The sequence below is a fragment of the Microtus oregoni genome, unplaced genomic scaffold, assembly GCF_018167655.1.
Source record: "Microtus oregoni isolate MIOR12 unplaced genomic scaffold, Mior012 000042F_ref0000377, whole genome shotgun sequence".
In the NCBI taxonomy this organism is placed as follows: Eukaryota; Metazoa; Chordata; class Mammalia; order Rodentia; family Cricetidae; genus Microtus; species Microtus oregoni.
Genome location: NW_024543209.1, coordinates 7,933,072 through 7,953,623, shown reverse-complemented (window position 1 = coordinate 7,953,623; position 20,552 = coordinate 7,933,072). Strand labels below are relative to the sequence as shown.

The 20,552-nt window shown below is 41.0% G+C and overlaps 1 protein-coding gene across 1 annotated transcript in view; it reads right to left on the bottom strand.

Annotated features, from left to right (window-relative positions):
* The window catches only part of LOC121433951, a 280,105-nt gene that overhangs the window by 111,939 nt on the left and 147,614 nt on the right, over positions 1 to 20,552 (bottom strand). The window contains exon 13 of the mRNA XM_041632632.1: positions 19,577 to 19,689. Within this exon, the coding sequence (XP_041488566.1) occupies positions 19,577 to 19,689 (113 nt within the window). The remainder of the gene's footprint in view (positions 1 to 19,576; positions 19,690 to 20,552) is intronic.

Sequence of the window (20,552 nt, the reverse complement as noted above, 5' to 3'; positions counted from 1 at the left end):
AACCCAACAACTAATTCTGTTCTAGGAGTGAGAGGATTGAAATAGCATGAAGCAGCAACAAAGATGAACACAAACTTAGTATAAATAGTATTTCTGAGCTTTATTCTCTATTCTACCTTCTATACACATTTTTATTTTTTTATTAGCATGTATTAATTATACATAATAATGGGGATCAATAGGGCATTTTTATACAAGCACACAATGTTTTTCTCTTTTAATATATTTTTGTTTATTCTTTGAGCACACACATATACTACTCACTCCTCCAAATCCTTCGGGATCTACCCCACACCCCCTCCCAATCTCACATTTTCTTTATGAACAAAGCTCATTGAGTCTAATTAGTGATTATCATATACACACAGGTGGAGAACACCCACTGGAGCACGGTCAAACTGCCAGGAACCATGCCCCTACAGAAAAGTGATTCTTTCCCAGCAACCATCAACCATCAGGAGTTTCTCATCTAGACATGAGGCTTCGAAAATGCCCTTCTCCCGTAGAAGTTGGATTGTCAGTGTGCCTGTTTTGTGCATGTCTGCGTAGGCAACTACAGACTTTCTGAGTTGATAGTTGTCCTGTCATGTTCCAAAAGATTCTGTTTCATATGGCCAGAAATAGAGTATCATATTGCATCCCCTTCCTCAAAGGCTTAGGACTGTTTCTTAAAAAAATTTAGGTGTATTTATTTTATTTTGGAGCATGTGAGTTTTGCCTGGATGCATGTAAGTGTACCGCTTGTATGTCTTGTATTTGCAGAGGTTAGAAGAGGGTGATGGATCCCCTGGAACTGTTGTTACAGGTGATTGTGAGTCACTATGCAGGTGCTGGCAATTGAACCTGAGCCTGCTGCAAGAGTCACAAGGAATCTTAACTGCTAAGCCTTCTCTTAGGCTCTTTAGAACTATTTCTTGCTACGCTAAACCCTTTTTTGTGCTGCCCCATGGAATCAGTATCCCTTCTTAGTTCCGTACTCAGTGAGCGGATGTTATTTCCCACTCCTCTAGCTTCTTTATGTTTCAGTTGTCTAGACCCACAACCTTTTGCTGACAGCACATGATAGAAGGCCTGAAACACGTTCCTAAATTTTGCAGTTATTAGGTGAGTAACCCCCTCTAACTTCTAGTTTTCACAACTCCAGTCTGGTTGTACCTGTAAATAACAAACATCGAAGCCTGGAATAAACTGGCATGGGATTTCTCTGAAGCATTTTGCATCAGCATCTAGACGATCTCAGTGTCCTTAAAGAGGTGTGTACTAAATTCACATATAAAAGAATGACCTTCCTTTTGCAACAACCAGTTCCAGACTTTCTTAGTCAGACAAATCTCGTTAGTCCCCACTTGCTCCTTATCCTCTGACATCTAAGTCTGAATCAACATCTCTCCAAGCTCTTGGAGCCGGATTCCATCATTACACGAAGTCATATGGACTTGATCGGAAGCTTTTGTTTCCTTGATTCTTTTTCCATGCGCTGCTCCCAACTAGCAACTCAATCAAAGCTCAAGGCGTCATCATGAAAATGAAACGCCGTTCTCATAGACAGCTTTGTTCTTTCCCATTAGATAGTCGCGCATCACTCTAAGGCAGTCTTCCCGACAAATGCCGATGGTTGGCTCAAGTACACGAGCAAACTGACTCCGAGATGGCTTGATAGTTTCCCTACTGGAGCCACGTTGCATTATGAGCTGGCACAAAGTTAGGTCAGACATGGCCAACACCTGGAAAACTTACAGAGGCATCCAAATACTGCCATCCCTGGCAGGAAACCAACATTAGGAGCTGAATTTCCTCCATACTGCTCATTCCAACAATGCACAGTTGGATAAGGAGACAGCCGCTCTCATTAAGTTTGCGAGCAGATCATCAGCAAGCTTGTTGCTCAGGACATGGCAAGGATACAACAGCAAGACAGACATGAAAATCCACGTCTCCAAAGCAGTTATGTCCACACAATTACCTTAATGTGTCCCAGATTCAAACCCTGCATTGCCGTTCCTGTTAGTTACTGGACCCAATCCATGAGAGCAGCCAAAAGACCCCTGCTCCAAGTGAAATGATGGTGTCGAATCTCTAACAGTGAGCCCTGGACCATACCCAGTCCTCAGATGTTGAGGCCAATCTAATCAAATGGTGGAACATTGGGAAAGACGCCTGTCAGCTGAACGGATGAAAAGGCAATTCTACAACTTTTGATGGTGAACTACAGAGGGGAAAAGGACACAGAGTGAGAGAATCGGACCCTGAAACTCCAGCACTTACTCAGGGAACAACTGCAACTGTTGTCCTTGTTCCCGGTGATGCTGTGCTCAAAGCCATGAAAGAGCACAGCCTCAGCCTGCAAGGAAATCAACATGCAAGTGGGGACTGATATGGGAGAAGGGAAAGACCACTTGGAAATTCTGAGGCATGGAAGCTTCCCTGACAAGCCCAGCTCTCTTACTTGCTATCGTCTTCAAGCAAATGGTTTACACTTCTCCAATTTCTCCATTTCTTAACAGATAAAAGGCATTTTTAGGGGACAGAAAATGGTAAATTGGCTTTCTGTGTGGGTAACTCACAAAGTTAAGCTAGGTTAAGTGAACTCTACTTGGATATATAGAGTAAAAGATATCATAAACCAGGAAAAAAGAAAATAAAACAGAATATCATTATGTGGAGGGTGCAGGAAATATTTTAACTTAACTAAAAAAAAAACCCACAAACCAACAAGTAATTTGGGAACATAATTAAAGATTTCAACTTAATACAGTTCACACAGAAAAAAAAACTAACAGGTGGCTGAGAAAAGGTATTCAGTAGACAGCTAATACATCAGAAAAACATGCCAAAATCTAACACGAGGTAAAGAAAAAAAAGTATATAAGACATATACATATACATACATTAACAAACAAATGCCCCAAATTCCATATACACTGACAAAGATACGTAGGCAAGGTCCTTAGAGATGTAGATCAAACAACAGCAAGTTCACAAAAGTCAGTGTTCCAACTTGTCATTGCTACAAATTAAAGCAAAAATAGAAAGGATGGGAATGGTGGTACACTCCTTTAATCCCAGCACTCTGATGCAGAGACAGGAAAATCTCTGTGAATTTGAGGCCAGCCTGGTCTACATAATAGGACCACATAGAGAGACCCTGTCTCAAAAACACCAAAAATAAAAAGAAAGAAGAAGAAAGGAAGGAAGGAAGGAAGGAAGGAAAAAGAAGGGAGGGGAGGGACAGAGGGAGAGAGGGACAGAATAAGTGAGGGATGGAGTGAGGGAGTGAGGGAGGGAAAGAAGGAAGGAAGGAAGGAAGGAAGGAAGGAAGGAAACAAGCAAGCAAGCAAGCAAGCAAGCAATAATGAGATGCCAATTGAAATGGATCACATTAGAAGACCGGACACTAGAGCACAGAGAATCTTTTGAGAGCGGAGCCTTCCTTCACTCCTCAGCCAAATACCAGTTGTAAGGCCAGGCATACAGCAAATGTCTAGACTCCCAGAACTTGGGAAATAGAAGCCAGAGGATCAGCAGTTCAAGGTCATCCTCCATTACACATTGGGTTTAAGGTCATCCTAAGTAATGTGAAATCTTGTGTCAAACAAACAAAACACATTTATCCATTAGTGTGCAGCAACCCCTTGTATTAGTATATATTTCAGAGACCTTCTCAGAAAGTGCCATGGATATGTGTGTCCTCTTTGATACTGATCCTGGAAGTCCAACTGGAAGTAGTCTACTCCCCACCAAGAGAGAAAACTAGCATTGAGCTATCTACTGGCTTACAACCTGATTTATGCTATTAGTTATAAAATCTTATACATAAACAAGATAAACTTAAAGCCATAGCACTGAGTTGAAGGCACAAGGAACAGAATGATGTCTATATCTTCACATTTTTATGACATCCTTTATAAAATAAAGAGCATTATGTATAGTGACACATAATTTAAAACACATTGCAAAGACAAATAACCATTTTATACATCTTTCTAGCTCTGGAACCCATCACACTTATAGGTAACTAACAAATACATCTTGAAATAAATCAATACCTACATATGAAAAAGGGAGAGAATATTGCAAAATTATCCCCAATCTTTAAGTGAGTGGCATAGCAGAGACTGTGTATGAAGATGCCGTGGCTGTCAGATTAGTGGAAAGCCTTGGGTACCAAGGGAGGTTGGTGAATTTAGGATCTGTATCATTTGATTTTGAAGTCCTGGAAGTTGAGCTAAGCCGGGAACTCGGGAGATGTTTAGATATGAGTCTCTGCTGCTAGATGATATTTTAAATAAAGGAAGGGAAATAGAGAGGCAGAGACACAATGTAGCCCACGTGAGATAATTAATTACATGATAACACTGTCATATGGATAATTGTACAAGACAGGGGAAGATGGCATGTGCCTGGAAAGAAATAAGTAGATAGAGAGTGGTTATTGATTAACATCTGAGGAGGGGAGGCTGAGGTGAGATGCAATGAAGGGGAGGGGCAACAATGGGCTGTCGATCTCTGTCTCAAGGCAGGAGACCAGAATAAGCAAACTGTGGCTCCAAACTCCTCAAACTGATATTTGCTTAGAGGTAAAAGTAAAGCTAACAGATTTGGTGGGGGTAGAGCTAAGATGAGAAATCAAATTTAACATAAGAATAAAAATTTCCTTCCCCATAATCCATAAACTGAATTATCTAGAGGAGGCTGCTGAAGCCCGAGAAATCCCTGAGTGATTTTAATTTAAGATATCCCAAGATTCACTATTTTCCAGTTATCTCCCTAGCTCCAACCTATCAGTCAGGATCAAAAAGGGACCCTAGATAAGAATAAATGTAACATTTACTCTTATTGAGCCCAGTTCCCCTATTTTAGGTCCACAGGGAACAATGAATGATTCTTCAAGATGCAAAAGGAAAAAAAGAAGAAGAAGAAGAAAAAAAAAGGATAAGGAAACTCTTGCCTATGCTCCAGTGAAGGCATTCCATTTCTGAGGTCTTCCCACAATTCATAGCTTTGCTTCCTTCAAGTTTGTATTACATGGCTCACAGGGTCTGTCAGCAAACTACGCCCCCTGGATGCTTACAATTAATGCCTGTTACATAGTGTAAACATTCGTTTTCTGCATTTGAAAGTCATAAAGTAGTCGTCATAATTATGTGCCCACAGGAAGAGTGCTGTCTGGTAGCGACATTATGAGGACACCACATAGGATGCTGAGAACCTAGTTTGACTTAGAGACCCACTGCTATCTCCAAGGTAAGCAGTGTGGAGAGGAATGTTCCTTCAAAGACAGATGTACCACAGGTACGTGGGAGGGCATAAGAACTTTCCTTGAGATTTCTAAAGTGGGTTGATAACAGAATGTCTTCTCATTGCAGTCAGATGCACAGAGGGTTGCACCTGCATTCGAGTACATTGAATGCTGGAAACAATCATGCATGGCAGGGAACTATGAACCATTAGTATCAGTTCTTATCGACATGAGGGAAGTGGAACAAGACTGTTTTGTGCTTATATTTTCACAGATTTTTATTAAGTTCTTATAAATGTATATATGTTGAGCATATTCCCATCAAATCATCTTACCCTATATTTTCTTCCCCAACCACATCCCAGTAATCCTCATTTCTATCCAGTTTTACATCTACTTTTATATCCTATGCACATGCATGATTTTATGCATCTATGAAAAACCTAGGAACCAGAAATGAGAAAAATGCAACATTTGCCTTCCTAAGATTGATTAAGTCACTTCATATGACTACATCCAGTTGTATCAGTTTTCCTGCAAACAACATGGCTGCATTCTTCCATTAAAATGCCACTGTACATACATAACATGTTTTCCTCATCCATTCCTCTGGTGTTGACTTCTGGCTTGACTGTATACAGCTGTGTTTGAAATGATGCCAGGCTTACCAAGGATTCAGAAGGCGATTTCTTCCAGTACCAAATTTCAGTAAAGTCTGAACCAGACTGTGAGAAAGATATCCTAGCTAAGAAAGCCCCTGAGTATCATGAGGTGATGAGAGGCTATAACTTTACATCTGGGTTTTGACAGTTATAAAATGGACATCAGTGAGCAACCGGCCTCTTAATGAACTATCTTCCTGAAGCATGGAAAGACGTAGGACCCAAGTTGAGACAAAGAAGAAAAGGCACATGTGGGCCATCATATTGTCATGCCAAAGACGACAAATTGTGACTATGTTTGTGTTATGTAATTTTATGTCACCTTGACACTGACTACAGTTATCTGAGAGGAGGAAACCTCAACTGAGAAAACGCCTACATAAGATGAGGCTCTAGGCAAGCCAAGAGGGCATTTTCTTATTTAGCCATTGATAGGGGAGGGTCCAGGCCATTGTAGGTGGGGCCACCCCTGAGCTGGTGGTCTTAGTTTCTATAAGAAAGCAGGTTGAGCAATTCATTAAGAACAAGGCAGTAAACAGCACCCCTCCATGAACTCTGCATCAGCTTCTGCCTCCAGGTTTTTTTCCCTGTTTGAGTTCCTGTCATGACTTCCTTTGATGATGAACAGTGATATGGAAGTATAAGCCAAAAAAAAAATCCTTGGTCATTGTGTTTCATCACAACAATAGAAACCCTGTTTAAGGCAACCCCCAATCCTGTAAGTTCTCCTCATATATCTTGTCACAATATTATGGTCAAGGAGAGACCACATAGCTGAAAACTCCAGTTAATGACGACATCATTATTGTAATGTTGTGAAGCAATACGTTGTGCTTGCAACACTTCTATGTGATGCTGTGTAACACTAGTGTTAAATATCTAGTTACTAATGTGTGGATCAAGACTATGATGAGGAATATTGAAATTCTGATGAAACAGTAAGGTAACTAATGGACTTAAATGGTGTTTAAAATGTTCTATCCTGAGACAGGGTAGATGCACAGTTAAAATATACATACGCAGAATTAATGGCAGAGAAAGCTTGTTTTCACTTGTGGTTTTAGTGAGCAAAACTGATAACTAATCATTTAAAAACTAAAATCAAAGATCAAAATTTCTCAAGATCAATTGGATGGCCCTAAAAATTAATAAGTGAGACAAGTTCAAGAGTGTTCAAACTGATATAGTATACAATATACAGAATGCAAAATACAGACAAGTGTTTACATGGATGCTGTTGGAGGAGGCCGCTAGCTAGTTCCCAGCTGCTTAGCCCCAAAATAACCTCACAGAAACTGTATTAGTTAGATGACTGCTTGACCCATTAGCTCTGGCTTCTTATTGTCTAACTCTTACATCTTAATTTAACCCATTTCTATTAATCTGTGTATCACCATGAGGTTGTGGCCTACCAGTAAAGTTTCAGCACATCTACCTTCAGTCATGGATCCATGGCATCCCCTGACTCTGCCCTTCTTTCTCCCAGAATTCAGTCCAGTCCTCCCTGCCTACCTAAGTTCTGCCCTATCAACAGGGCAAGGCAGTTTCTTTATTCATTAATGGTGACCACAGCACACAGAGGGGACTCCCACATCATGATGCAGACTGTGACAGCTGTGCCGAGGCTGTCAATGGCTCTCAAGTTTTAGGTGGTGAGCACTACAGCAGAAGGAAAGGGAAGGAGATCGAGGAAAATACCATACAATACTTCTAGTACATCCTTGGAAATTTTTTGTAAACTTCATGCCAAAAACCATTTAGAATAAGAAGTTCCGAAAAATGTAAATAACTTCAGCTTTATTGTTTGTTCCATATTATATAAGATTTCAGTTATTAAACTATAGATAAACTCAAGGTAGCTGGACATTTGTCTCTGTAAAGAGAACATGAAGCTTTCTTGATTTTCTGTGCACTTAGAACTCCTCACCATGACTCAGTAGGTAAGAGTACTACCTATGCATACTTTAGATGTGTTTATATGTCCTTGTTGCTCTTAAAACCCTAAGGTTTGTGCTTGTTTTGGAGAGATGAGGGAGTAACTTCCATGTGCTGAAAACACCCATTGAATTAATGATTCTGCAATCATATAAGCTATTGCCATATTACAATTTGAGTAAGACAAAATCCGAAGCTGTTTAGGTAACATAAAATACTGAATAATCATGAAAGTTAGTGGATTGTGAAATGAATGACCACCTACCGTCACCGATGAAGCTGGCCCAAGACTCTCCAGTTTATTAAAGAAGGCATAAAGTATATGAGAGTGAAAGAATTTACAATGCTTGAAGCTCCAAATACACCCACTCAATTGTTTTCTTGATGCTGTTTACAAACTATTACAACAGTACATTATCTGTTTTACTGGTCATTTGAGTTTTTGCATCAAATAAATCCCTACATTGCGTTGTGCCCAGCTTTGCCCTTTCATCATTTAAATCACGCAGCTTGAGTTTGAACAGACCCAAGCTGAAGTTCCAGGATATTTGAATCTTATCACTGATGCCATGTTAGGTTTCCAGACAGTTGACTAAATTAATTCTGTTCACCTCATTCTCCATCTTCCCAACTGAATCGGTGTGGTGTCTATAGAGAAGAGTGTCCTAAAACACACAGTGCTCATTTTTCCAAGATAGACTGAAAAACAACTATTGACAAACTATGTTTTAGTGAGTCCTGGACAAAATTACAATTATTGCTACATTATGTATCCAGAAGATGGGACACAACTCAAACCTGCCAAATACTGAATGAAAGAGCAAGACTTGTATGTAAGCACACACTACACCAGAAACACATTTATACAGGCTCATCGCCCCAACAACACTAGCTTTCCAGCTACTAGCAACTAAATGCTTATCTGAGAATTTTAAACAACCATTCTTTTCATTATCTCATGTATTAGGGCTTCTAAGCAAGTGAAAGGAGTTGAGAAATACAAACTCAATATGACAGGGTGGACCACTGGGTTGACCACTCTCCTCTTTTTATCCTTATCTAATATATGATGCCCACAGCAGCTCCCAGTATCATACCTATCACAATGACCTGACTGAGGAGAAATGAGAAGGGTCAAAGGAGCATAATTCTTCCTTAACAGGGAAGAAGCACAAGCTGGTACTTTCCCACATCTCAGTGGCTAGGATCAAGTCCCTGACCACTCATATTGAATGATAAACTTTTATCCACCACCTTCATTGGAGACAGCATCAGGGATAAGAAATACGAAAGAGAGGCCAATGTGACGGCTCACTAAGCCTGAACACCAGAGCTCATTCCTGAGCCCAAATGGTGGAAAGAGAGAGCTGACTCAGCGCCTTGTACGCTGACCTTCACACACATGCCATTCCATTCTCATACACATGCCATCCTTCTTACACACATCATACCATTCTGCACTCATGCCATCCCGTTCTTACACACATGCCATCCCATTCTTATCCATAAAAATGCATGCATCTATCCAATCATATACACATACATACATACATAAAAAGTTTAGAATCCATAAAATAAACAAAAATAAATAAATATAGAAATAAGATGGATACTGAGGACCAACCTAGAGTGCATAACTCTTATTTTTAAACATGAAGGAAATCAAAGAGATAAAAGCTTTGAATGTTAGTAGCAACTAAATTTCATGTTCTTATACTATTTATGAGGAAGCAGATAAAGGCAAAAGCACTGTGATTTCTCTTATCAATTCTATTTTCTAGTACACTATGGGGTCTAAGAAGTGAGAGCACATATCAGAGCTATCATAGCTTTGAATATATACAAATATATATTGATCAGGGAAAGGTTGTGTTAGGGAGTATCTTTTCAGTAAGTTCCTTAAAATTTTAATGGCATGGCAGAAAATAGGCAAGCAACCTAGCTTCAAAAAAGGAGGGAAGCGATGCCCATAAAAGTAAAATCAAAATGTTCCAGGAAAAAAGAGTAGATATGAGTAGATGAAGGATAGAGAGACTATGGTCATATAATCAAGGCACCAAGAAAGAGGGGGGAAGCTGAAAGGCATTCTTGGAGAAAGGAAAACTGCATGGACTATGCACTTGGATCATCAGAGACCCACAAGGGAATTTCAGCCTCAGGTCTGTACATAGGACAAAAAGGCAGACTGGACAGCAATCTTCCATGTGAAAAGGTCAATTCTAGAACCTGTAGAGAAACAGTCACCTCCAACAGCTAAAGCTGACTTCCTAGGGTGGAACAGAGAGATCCCATGAGATGCCAAGAGAAGGCCCTGGAACTCTTGGCTCCTACAATGTGTGCTTTGTGTGGTTCCTCCCCTGAAATAAGATTGGGGCCTATTATGGACTTCTGGTCAGTGAAAAATGGAAAAGATGGAGGAGGCAATTTATAGAAATAATCAGGGTATAGTAACTAATTCCTTTGTAACTTGATACTGCACACGAGCACCACCAATTTCCTTTTTACCTTCTGTTTTACCCCATTCACTGTTTCCTTTACATAACTCATTTTGGTTCTTGGTGTCTGTGGGTTTTGTTGTTGTTGGGCTTGGGATGTTTGTTTTGAGAAAGAAAAGGAAGGATTCACCTTCCTGACTTAGTATTTGAGAGAACTGACCCACCTGAGGTGAGGCTCCCTTCTGCAGCGCATAGAATAATTGATTGGACAGATGAAGCCCATCTCGTGTAGAACAGCAGTTGGCCTGATAGAAGCTGCAGGCAGCCTCCCAACCACAGCTAGAAAAATGCTGGGGCTCCCTGCCACACAGCTGCAGATAATAAAATTCACTTGCAATCTGAATGAGGGTGAGGGGGATTCCTCCTCCCTTAATCCTCCAAATGAAAGCACAGTCAACACCTCAGGCACACCTTTCAGAGACCCTGGCAGAGACCAGCTGAGTTGCGTGAAGCAACTTCACCCATAGAATTGAGGAGCTTAAAACTACGTGTCTGTCATGTCCCTGAATGAGCCAACAGAAAAAGAATACAGTATGCATAGCCCCCTGTCTTCCATCATGGATATCCTATGTGCCAATGGAAGACTTTTTGATTACTGGCAAAATATTTTGCTTATTTAAAAATAAAACACCACTGTTTCAATACCTTAAATATGGACAAGATACAGAAGATTGTAGAAAACAGAGGCAGAAGGAATTCTGACTAGTAATATTAGCTGCCACTTGTAGTGTTTACTGAGTACTTACTATGTACTTATATACACTCTCATTGTCTTCACTCTGAGATGCAGAAGATAGAACCCAGGTCTTTATGCATCGGAGGCATTTCCTGTACTCCTGAGATGTACCTCCAAGCCCACTGTTCCCTACTTAATATACGTATTTGAATTTACTAAAAAAAAAATTAGATGTGTGCTACTATCTTTATTTTACTAATAAATTGGGGCAAAACAAAAAACTTCATGGTTTTGCATACTCCTGATTTTACCGAGTTGAATCCATACAGCAGATTAATCTGACTTACTAGGTTATGTTTACAGAACCTGCACAGTTAGGCAACAAGATTGATACCTCTAGACACACGTCTTATAAGATAAAACCATCAATCAATACATACCAACCTGCCTGTGGCTCGTGGACCAACGAGTTCCAGGAACATATGTCCATACTTAGTTTTGTTGTTTTGTTTTGCTTTCCTACTCTGTTGACTCAACCTAGGCCCTGCTGTATGCAAGTCAAATGCTCCACCACTGCGCTTGCTCACCAGGGGTTTCAGTTTTCTTTTTTATCTTCGAGACAGGGTTTCACTGAGTTAGTCTGGCTGGTTTTTAATGAGCTCTGTAAGCTGAGCTTCAGGTTTCCCTGCCTCAGTCTCCCAAGTAGTTCCATTAGCAGCTGTATGCCCCTAAGCCCAGCTCTGTATGGGTATTTAGTTCTGCTGAAACCATTTTAAACCTGGTACAGGTAAGCATCTCTTCTCTGTGGCCTCTCCTCTTTATTCCTCACATCCTGGGGTATGTGAACAGAAGATAGTTCAGAAATATACAGAACCTAAAGCCTGCAAGTGTCTCTGGGGCTGGGAATGGAGGTGACAAAGTACAGTGGGAAAAATATCAGACAGCGGCACACCCATATCAGGTTAAGTGTTGAGAGATACACGGCCTAATCTCTTGGGATGTATTATTTACTCTGATACACAGCGAGAAAAGACAGTCCCAGCTTTGTGAGAATCTGGGGCAAGAGACAGCAAGTTCAAGTCCAGCCTGAACAATTTTGTTAAACCTAGTCTCAAAAATGGAAAGTAAAAAGTGAACTGGAGATGGAATTCAGGGTAAAAACTCTTTTCTCGCCTGCATCGGTTCATGAGTTCAATTCCAAGTTAAAACCAATCACAAGACAGCTATGAGCATACATGGGGGAGGGGAGTGAAAAAGATTTACAATGTGTAGCACTTTGCCTGAGTCGTTGTGATTCGTCTATTACCACAGCTGTGAAGCTCTGAGCGTTCCTTTCAATGAACTGCACAGCAAAATTTTGAATGAAAGCAGGGGCGGGGGAGGTGGGCTCCTTGAGACAGCTACTTAGCACAAGAATCATATATTTCAAACACATTTAAAAAACAAGGAAACAATACTACTTTCTGCCCACCTCAGATTGCATTATTCTGGTCACAGAATAGACACGGCTCGAACCATCTAGAGGGTTGGTTCCTTGGGGACAGCACTGTCAATTTTTGACTTGATAGGTCTCATGATACATTTAACAACCAAAATGAAAACTTGTATTTTGAGGTGGTCTTAAGGACCCAGATAATTCTGTTCGGTGAGATTACAGGTGTGGCTCTGTTTGGACCATTGGAGGGATTATGGGCGTATCATGAGAGACTTTTCCAAAAGGCAACATTAATTTTCAAGTGTTTAGATTGCCGAGACAAGGATTTCTCTCCAACGTACAATTCATCAGCCTCCTTACTCACTGTAAAATCAATCTGCTCTGTTCGTATGACATAAACAAGTCATTTCTCAGGAACGAGACAGACCATATGTGAAGGTGTTTTACAGAAGCACAATGGGGAATACGCCAATCAAAGCCGCATCTGCATCCTATTTCAATGTCAAATCACATGTGTGTTATAAAAAGGGAAGTGTAACGCCTGCATTAACAACAGCATTCCTGCAGAGTTCACCACACCTTCCCTAAGCAACGCTCGCAGGACAGCCACAGAAGCTCTTAAAGAGACACATAGGTCTCAGTGTGCACGGGCTGGCTACCTGTGCCTTTTGCAAGCACCTGAGCGTTTGCCCCTCACTTCCATGACAGAAGGAGACTTGCACTGATCCATTAGATGGACTTTCTCAGAAATCAGCACTTTCTTATCAATGCATTGATAACTATCAGAGCCTTATGCAACGGAGAGAAAACAGGAAACTCAAAAAGAGCGGCATTGTTCTTCAGAGAGCTTGTTCTGTACAATTGAGATGGATTGACAGGGAAAGGAAGTGGGATCCAGCTCACTTCCAGCATTAAGCAGCTCTATGACCTCAGGCAAGTCACTGTACTCCAAAGGGTCCTGGCTTTGTGCAACTTGCATGAACTGACAGGGCTGAACTAAGTCACTCCCCAGATCCCTTCCTGCCCTGAATGTGTGTGGGTCTCCTGTTGCTTAGCCACCCATTGCATTTGAACTGTAATAGGATCCTTTTAAGGTCGCCTTTTGACTGGAACCTTCTCCCCAGTTGGAAGTGGGAAACTTTGTTAGCTTCTCTCGGTCACCGGAGTGGAATCAGCTGCTTTTTAACACTGGCTAGAGCAGCATCCAGAGGTACTTAACACACACCCTGGCTTCCTGCTCAGAGAAGTCCCTGCACAAAGATTAAGGTGCTTCATTAGGAAGCTCAGAACCCAATTTGCTCTGCAGGCAATGGAAGTCCATGGCTTGTGTTTAAATGGCCAAATGAGTGGTTATTTATGTAATTAACCGAATGGACGTTATAAGCGTTCTCCCCAAAGTCCCTGCTTTCACAAGAAAAAAAATACTTAAATGAAAGCTTCCCAGTGGACACTGTCTTTTTCAACCTAAAACACAACAGGACTCTTTCTTTGCTTAAGGGGATATGTTTTAAGACAGCCCTCACCAGTGGATGTCTGAAGCCACAAATAAGACCAAATTCTGTCCATTATGACTTCCTGTGCATATTTACCCATGGCTAAGCTAAATTTATACGTTAAAAACAGTAAGGTATTAAAAACTTTCCAATAACAAGGGGGAACAATTATAACTATAATAAAGATAATATGGAGAAAGCCTCCTTCTCCAAATATTTTATTGAACTGTAATCTCATCCCATCAGATAGCAAAATGCCTACTTGATGGTATGAACAGAGATGAGTGACAGGCACCGTACATACTCCTAGGCTACTGTACAAGGTATGTCCTGTGGTCCTGTAACTGAGATGGCCAAGTAATTATGGATGGGTAGCAATTTCAGCATGGAAAACAACAGTCCAAGTGATGACTCATAGCTTGGGCTGGACATGCAGAGATGGTGCAATCTTATGTCACGCTATTCTAACTTGCACACAATGAAAAGCATATGCATTGTTTATTTCTAGAAACTTACATGTAATGTTCTTTGGACCATAGCCTTCTGCATGTAACTGCAACCATGGAAGACAACACAGAAGAATGAGGGTACTACATGCTTTTTCTGTGTATTCATATCACTTCATCCATGTTAGCCTGTGTCTATTTTCTCGTTTCTGTCACTCACCTTTATCCTTATATTATGTATGTCACCTGGTCTTAAGCATAGCAGCTGATGAAATACTTACATCTTTTAGTTTCAAGACTTTCATAGTCATAACTATGAATAAGAGGAAACGTGGGGCCAGTGGAAGGGTTGCCAGCTCAAGACCTCGAGAAGGAATTTCTAAGTAAAAAATCCCCCAGGTCAGAGTGTGGGAGCCTTCTTCGAGTGGCCTGCCAATCCCTGTGGTCACATATCATTGCATATGTCAACCAGCCCTTGGTTATAGAAATAGGGGTGGTAAACAAGTCTGTTATGAGAAGATGGAGACATTTCTGGACAGAAAGATGGATAATAGGAAGAAATAGTATCTGCACTTGTCAACCCTTTGACAAACATTAACTGTAGAAGAGACCCTAACCCACAAGGCCTTCAAGTTTCTACAGAAATTTCTTCTGGAAATACCAGTATTTTTTTAGCATATTCTTTATATAGCAATTCCACAGATATTCATTAAATAGTTGCAAACTCATGGGAGGGTAATCTTTTGGAGATCTTAGAGTATCCATCTAAACTAAAAGTAATGTTGAGCAAGGTAGCATACAAGAATATCCACGAAGGAAGACAATGCTAACATAATATGGCACAGGTCTTGTGAACTGGAAGACAGTAAGATGCAGATTCTTCTGGGACCTATGATTCCAGTACTCTCAGGGTCATCTGAGGGGTCAGCCACCTCATTCTTTCCCACAGTCACAGGCAAATTAGTTGACTAGCTTGCTGGCAGAGAAAAAGAAGCCCAATAGTTTTAAAAACTGCATGAAAATGACTGATAGCTACAAATGAAATTTACATTTGACTAGCTAAAGTGCCCATATGTGGAAAGGAGAAGAAAGGGGAGGGAGAGGTGGCTATGGTTTACTGAGGTTTTTCAGGAATCTACCAAATTTTCCAAAATCAGTGGTCTCCAAAGAGACCTGGTGCTACCAGAGTAAATCAGAGGGTAAGGCAGAACACTCAAGATACACACATACAGAAAATATTCAGATCTGCTGGCATGGGAAACAGACACACACTACCCGTCTGACGTCATATTTAGCTTTGAAATCAGGTAGTGCAATGTTCTGTGTTAAATGTATGTTAGGAGGATTTGGAGAGGATTTAGGCAAAAGCTACACCAGCAAATGATTTACTAGCTCTAATAAAGAAAAACATCAAGGAAATTGTCCAGATTGTATCTCAGACTCAGATTGTGAAAACAGAATTTTATAGAGGTGTCAGCAGCCCCCATAACCTCAGGTCTGGTTAAAAATAAAATCTGTAGGGTAGCTAATGCTTCTAAAAGTGGCAGCAATTTCTAGAAAAGAAAATGATTGGAAGCAAATTAATTGACATGACAGCCAACAGGGTGAGAGGTTGAGGAAAAATGACCACTTGTCTATCATTCCATTTGCTCAACAAACATGTACTGATCAGATTAAACTATAGAACTAGTACTGAGCCTGAAGACCCAGCCATAAGCAGCTCAGAGGGCCTTCTACCTGCTGCTTTGCTACAAGATGAATGAGGAGAAATGAACAAATAAACAGAAAATATAATTTTAAATTGTGGTAAATCTGTAAAGGAAACAGAGTGATAAGATAAAAAAATAACCAGACTAGAGGAAGACTCTACTTTTATGTATTATCAATAGGCATTGGCTCTCATGGAAAATAAAACCGATAGTGAGACCTGTCAAACATACTAACCATAGCACTGGGAAGTGAGGGACCATTTCAGATAAAGGAGGAATGAAGTACAAAAGCCCTGGTGTCGTCCACTGCTTAGCACGTCTGGCAAACAAAGACGGAAGACAGCTGTGGAAAATGACAAAGCATCTTGAATAACCTACGCCCTTGTATTAGTCAGTGTATGGTCACAGTGACAAACCACCTAAGATAACAATCTTAATAGAGGAGAGGGTTGTCTGGGCTTATGGCTTCAAAGCTTACACTTCACGGTTCTGTGGGGCTCTTGTTTCAGGACTGTGTCAGTGCAGGATTTCATGACAGAGGGCAGATCATGTGGCCCCTGACCTCATGACAGCTAGAATCCAAAAAGGGACAAGCAAGAGCCTTGGCCCAAACCTCGCCTTCTAGGGCATACAGCTAGAGACCTAATTCCCTTCCAATGGTCCTACCTTCTAAGGTTCCACCACCCTGCCTCTAGATACTCACAAGCTAGAGACCAAGCATTAAGCTTAACAGTCTTCTAATTTAACTTTCAGATGGGGTTTTTCTGTGAAATGCTCCTGACAATACTTTCCTGTGTTAAGAATCTATATCTTCCAGTCTTTGTGTAGATTATCATTCAGCTCTCACAGTAACCAAAGGCCCGTAGAGGCAAGTTATCAGATGTGCTCAATAAAAAGAAAACAGCTACCGAAGGGCTAAACACAACTGTCTAAGCATCCACAGTGGGACAGAACCGGATTTCACACCCAGGCTGATCTATCTGCAGAGCTCATCTAGAAACAACTACTGACCCCCATGACAGGGGCTTCCCATCTAGGAATCAGTAAAACCAAATACATTAGATCAAGTCTTCAAGACAGCTGCGCGGTGTCTTCCTTGCCAGCCGGCTCCCTTGCAAAGACCCCTTTCCAGTTCTTGCATCAGGAAGTATAGTCCTCACCCCTCCTGGCTGCCCCCGTAACTTATTTTGGACAGTGAGATAGTATTTTTAATTATGTGCCCATATCTCACTCATCGTGGTGCATGAAGCGAGACGAACTGTTCCCCCTATCTCTTCCATCAGATATTTTGTCACAGCCAAAGGAAGGAATCAGATGCTGAAAACTGATGCCAAGAAGTGGGACTCCTGCAGGGGCACAACTGATCCTGTCCTCTGTAGGCGTTCAGAAACAGTATGGAAGACACACGTGGAAGCGTTGAGATCCCCTGGCTAGGGAAGCACTGGAGCTTAACGCACTCTTCTGGTAAAAGTGTGGAAGTCTAGAATGCTGAGAGAGAAGCAGACAATAAAGAGTGGACTTGTTCAGATGCGAGCAAGGATTCTACCAGGAATGTGATTGGAGGTAATTCATGTTACACTCTGGCAAAGATTCTAGCTATATGCCTTGCCCTTGTTCTGGACATTTGAGTGAAACTGAATTAAAAGATAATAGAGTAATATATAGGCCAGAGGAAATTTCAAGACAGCATACCACTAAGGGTGTGGCAGGGTTCCTGCTTTCTGCTTTCATTCAAATTTACAGTGAGCTCAAAGTAGCTCAGTAACATGTGACTAGTTCTGAGTAGTTCAGATAAGAAAGGAATAAAAAGGAAATTAAAGTTACATAAAAAGCAAATGTAAACTTTGCCTCTGTAATTCTTAGAAACTAGCATCATCAAGCAGAAGCTGATTTTTACCACGAGAATAGAGCAAAGGTAATTTGAGGCTAAAACCATGCTCATACAAAGCTCCAGTGTGTAAAAATGGAAACACACTTAAAAGGTTTTCTTTTGAAAACAAAGTAAGAGAAGAGGGAGCGCTGCAGGGGTATGCTATTCAAACGGAGCTACCTAAGAAAGTGTTTCTCTGTCGGGCAGTGGTGAGGCACACCTTTAATACCAGGACTCTCAAGCAGAGACAGGCAAATCTTTGTGAGTTTGAGGTCAGCCTGGTCTACAAGAGCTAGTTCCAGGACAACCAGCGTGGTTACACAGAGAAACTCTGTCTTGAAAAACAAACAAGAGAGAAAGAAACAAAGGAAGGAGGGAGGGAGAGAGGGAGGAAGAAAAGAAGAAAGGAAGGAAGGAACAAATAAATCAAGAAGGAAAGAAAAGAAAGAAAAAAGAAAGGAAGGAAGGAAAGAAGGAAGAGAGAGAGAGAGAGAGAGAGAGAGAGAGAGAGAGAGAGAGAGAGGGAGAGAGTTTCTCCAAGTTCAGCTGTCCAACTACATCTTGGTCTATCAGCAAAGCTTGGTGCTAAATTTTTCAGACATGCTGATTATAAGTTATATGGTGACTAGCACTTGTACAAAGGTTGCAGGAAGGAAAAATAAGAGTGTGAATCTACAGAGGTGATGACCCACACTCATTCCGAAAGCACAGACTTTACAATGGAAATTAGTGCCTCCATACAGAAAGCAATGTACTCTTAAGCCTGGAGACATAGTCTTGCTGTTTTTAGGAAGCATGGGTAAATGTGGTTAGGTCTCTAAAGTCAAACAAAGGACAGTAAGAATTACAGAACTTATGACTGGATACTGAGAATTAAGTTAATGTTGTGTCCTCAAGCCTGTAGCTCTGGGTGGAAAAGGGAGGGTGAACTTTGATTAATAAACCATAGAGCAGACAAACTGCCTGATGGGAAAGCTGTTTCAGGAAAGGAGCTCGGAACAGAGAAGCAGGGGTGGAAACAGACAACCTTGACTGTTTCTCCTGTCCTTTTTCCCAAGTTCACTGTCTCTGTCACACTGTCGTCATGGTTCTTAGATGAGGACATCACTAGGAAGCCCTGTGTCTACTCCCTCTAGAGCCTCCACTCCTAAGACAGACCCACCTTGTTTCATGTGGTACATGTGTTTATACACAAACAGCCACAAGCATGAGAGAAGTTAGAGGTAACAGAAATAGTTACGGCCTCCAGGATATACATCCAGCCACATCCCAGTTCAGTCCTCCATTCCTGCTGCCACCATATTGCTGTCATTTCCCTATTGCAGGCTCCTCTTTATGACTTAACTCCAGCTTTCTCAGGAATCTTGTCTTCATCTCTTCTACGTGGTATTCGTGAATTTTATTTAAAAAGTCATCAATCATAACGTACTAATGTACACATCCATATCTATCATAGGACTGTGAACATCTCTAGGCCAAGGTAGATATGCTATAGTCTACAATGAATACATAATGGATTTTGTTGACTGAATAAATAACGAGAATAAGGCAAAGAGAGATTTGTTGGAGTCAATGAATTAAATAAAAAAAATTAAAAAGGCAGAATAAGTACTCACCAAACTGAAAGTCGATGTTTCTCCAATTCCTCCAGGTAAGATATATCCCCTGAGAAATCTTCAGGCTCTCTGGGTCTCCACACAGTAGATCTTTCCTTCACAGAATGGTCACACTTATTAGGAGAATCAATCAAGATAGATAGAGAGAGAGAGAGAGAGAGAGAGAGAGAGAGAGAGAAGTATTTTATTAATAGTTTATGGTATGTTCACCTAGATTCAGGGATGTCTTTTCCAGGATGACCCGTAGAATCACCAATTACCAAACAAGTCAGTGATCCTTCCTGCTTTGTCCCATTATTCTCTCACCAAACTCTTCACTGCCCAAAGGCAAGAGCATGGAGGGTTCACTGTGTTAAAGCACACTGAATGGTACCTGTAATTTTTGTTACAACTGACAACCACAAGGCAAACTAACCGTGATCACACTATTTCACGCCATCAGAATTTTGGCTCTAAGTTAATGCAGGAGTGTGCCTTGTATCAGCTCTTCACAAAAGGAGTTTAAAAGGAGATTTGTGTGGCCAGTCTATAGACAAGAAAGGGAGGTAGCTGGTTTCCTAAAACAGGACAGGAGGACTTGATGAGTTCTTAAGATTCTGCCCACTTCTGCTCTATCTTATCAGGCCATTACATACCAGCTTTGCCTCCTTTAACCTCTGCGTGCTAAAACCTACGACTCTTGTAACCTTACAGTACAATGTCTCTGAAGAAAATTTTTTAGAATTTGGAAGAATCATGCAACATGACGTTGGGTCTAAGAAACCGGTCATTCAATCTGGGAGTCCTGTGATGGTAGAAGAGGGGTAGGGAACAGCTAACCCAGCAGGGGCCTCTCTTCCTTTTCCATGGAATCACCTCAAGTTTTACCTGTTTTGTGTACGGGAGTCTCCTGGAAGATTTTAGTACAAATGCTAGTCACAAAAGGTAGTGTGAAGAACATGAGCCTAGAACAGAACACTGGGTGTCACATTCCTAG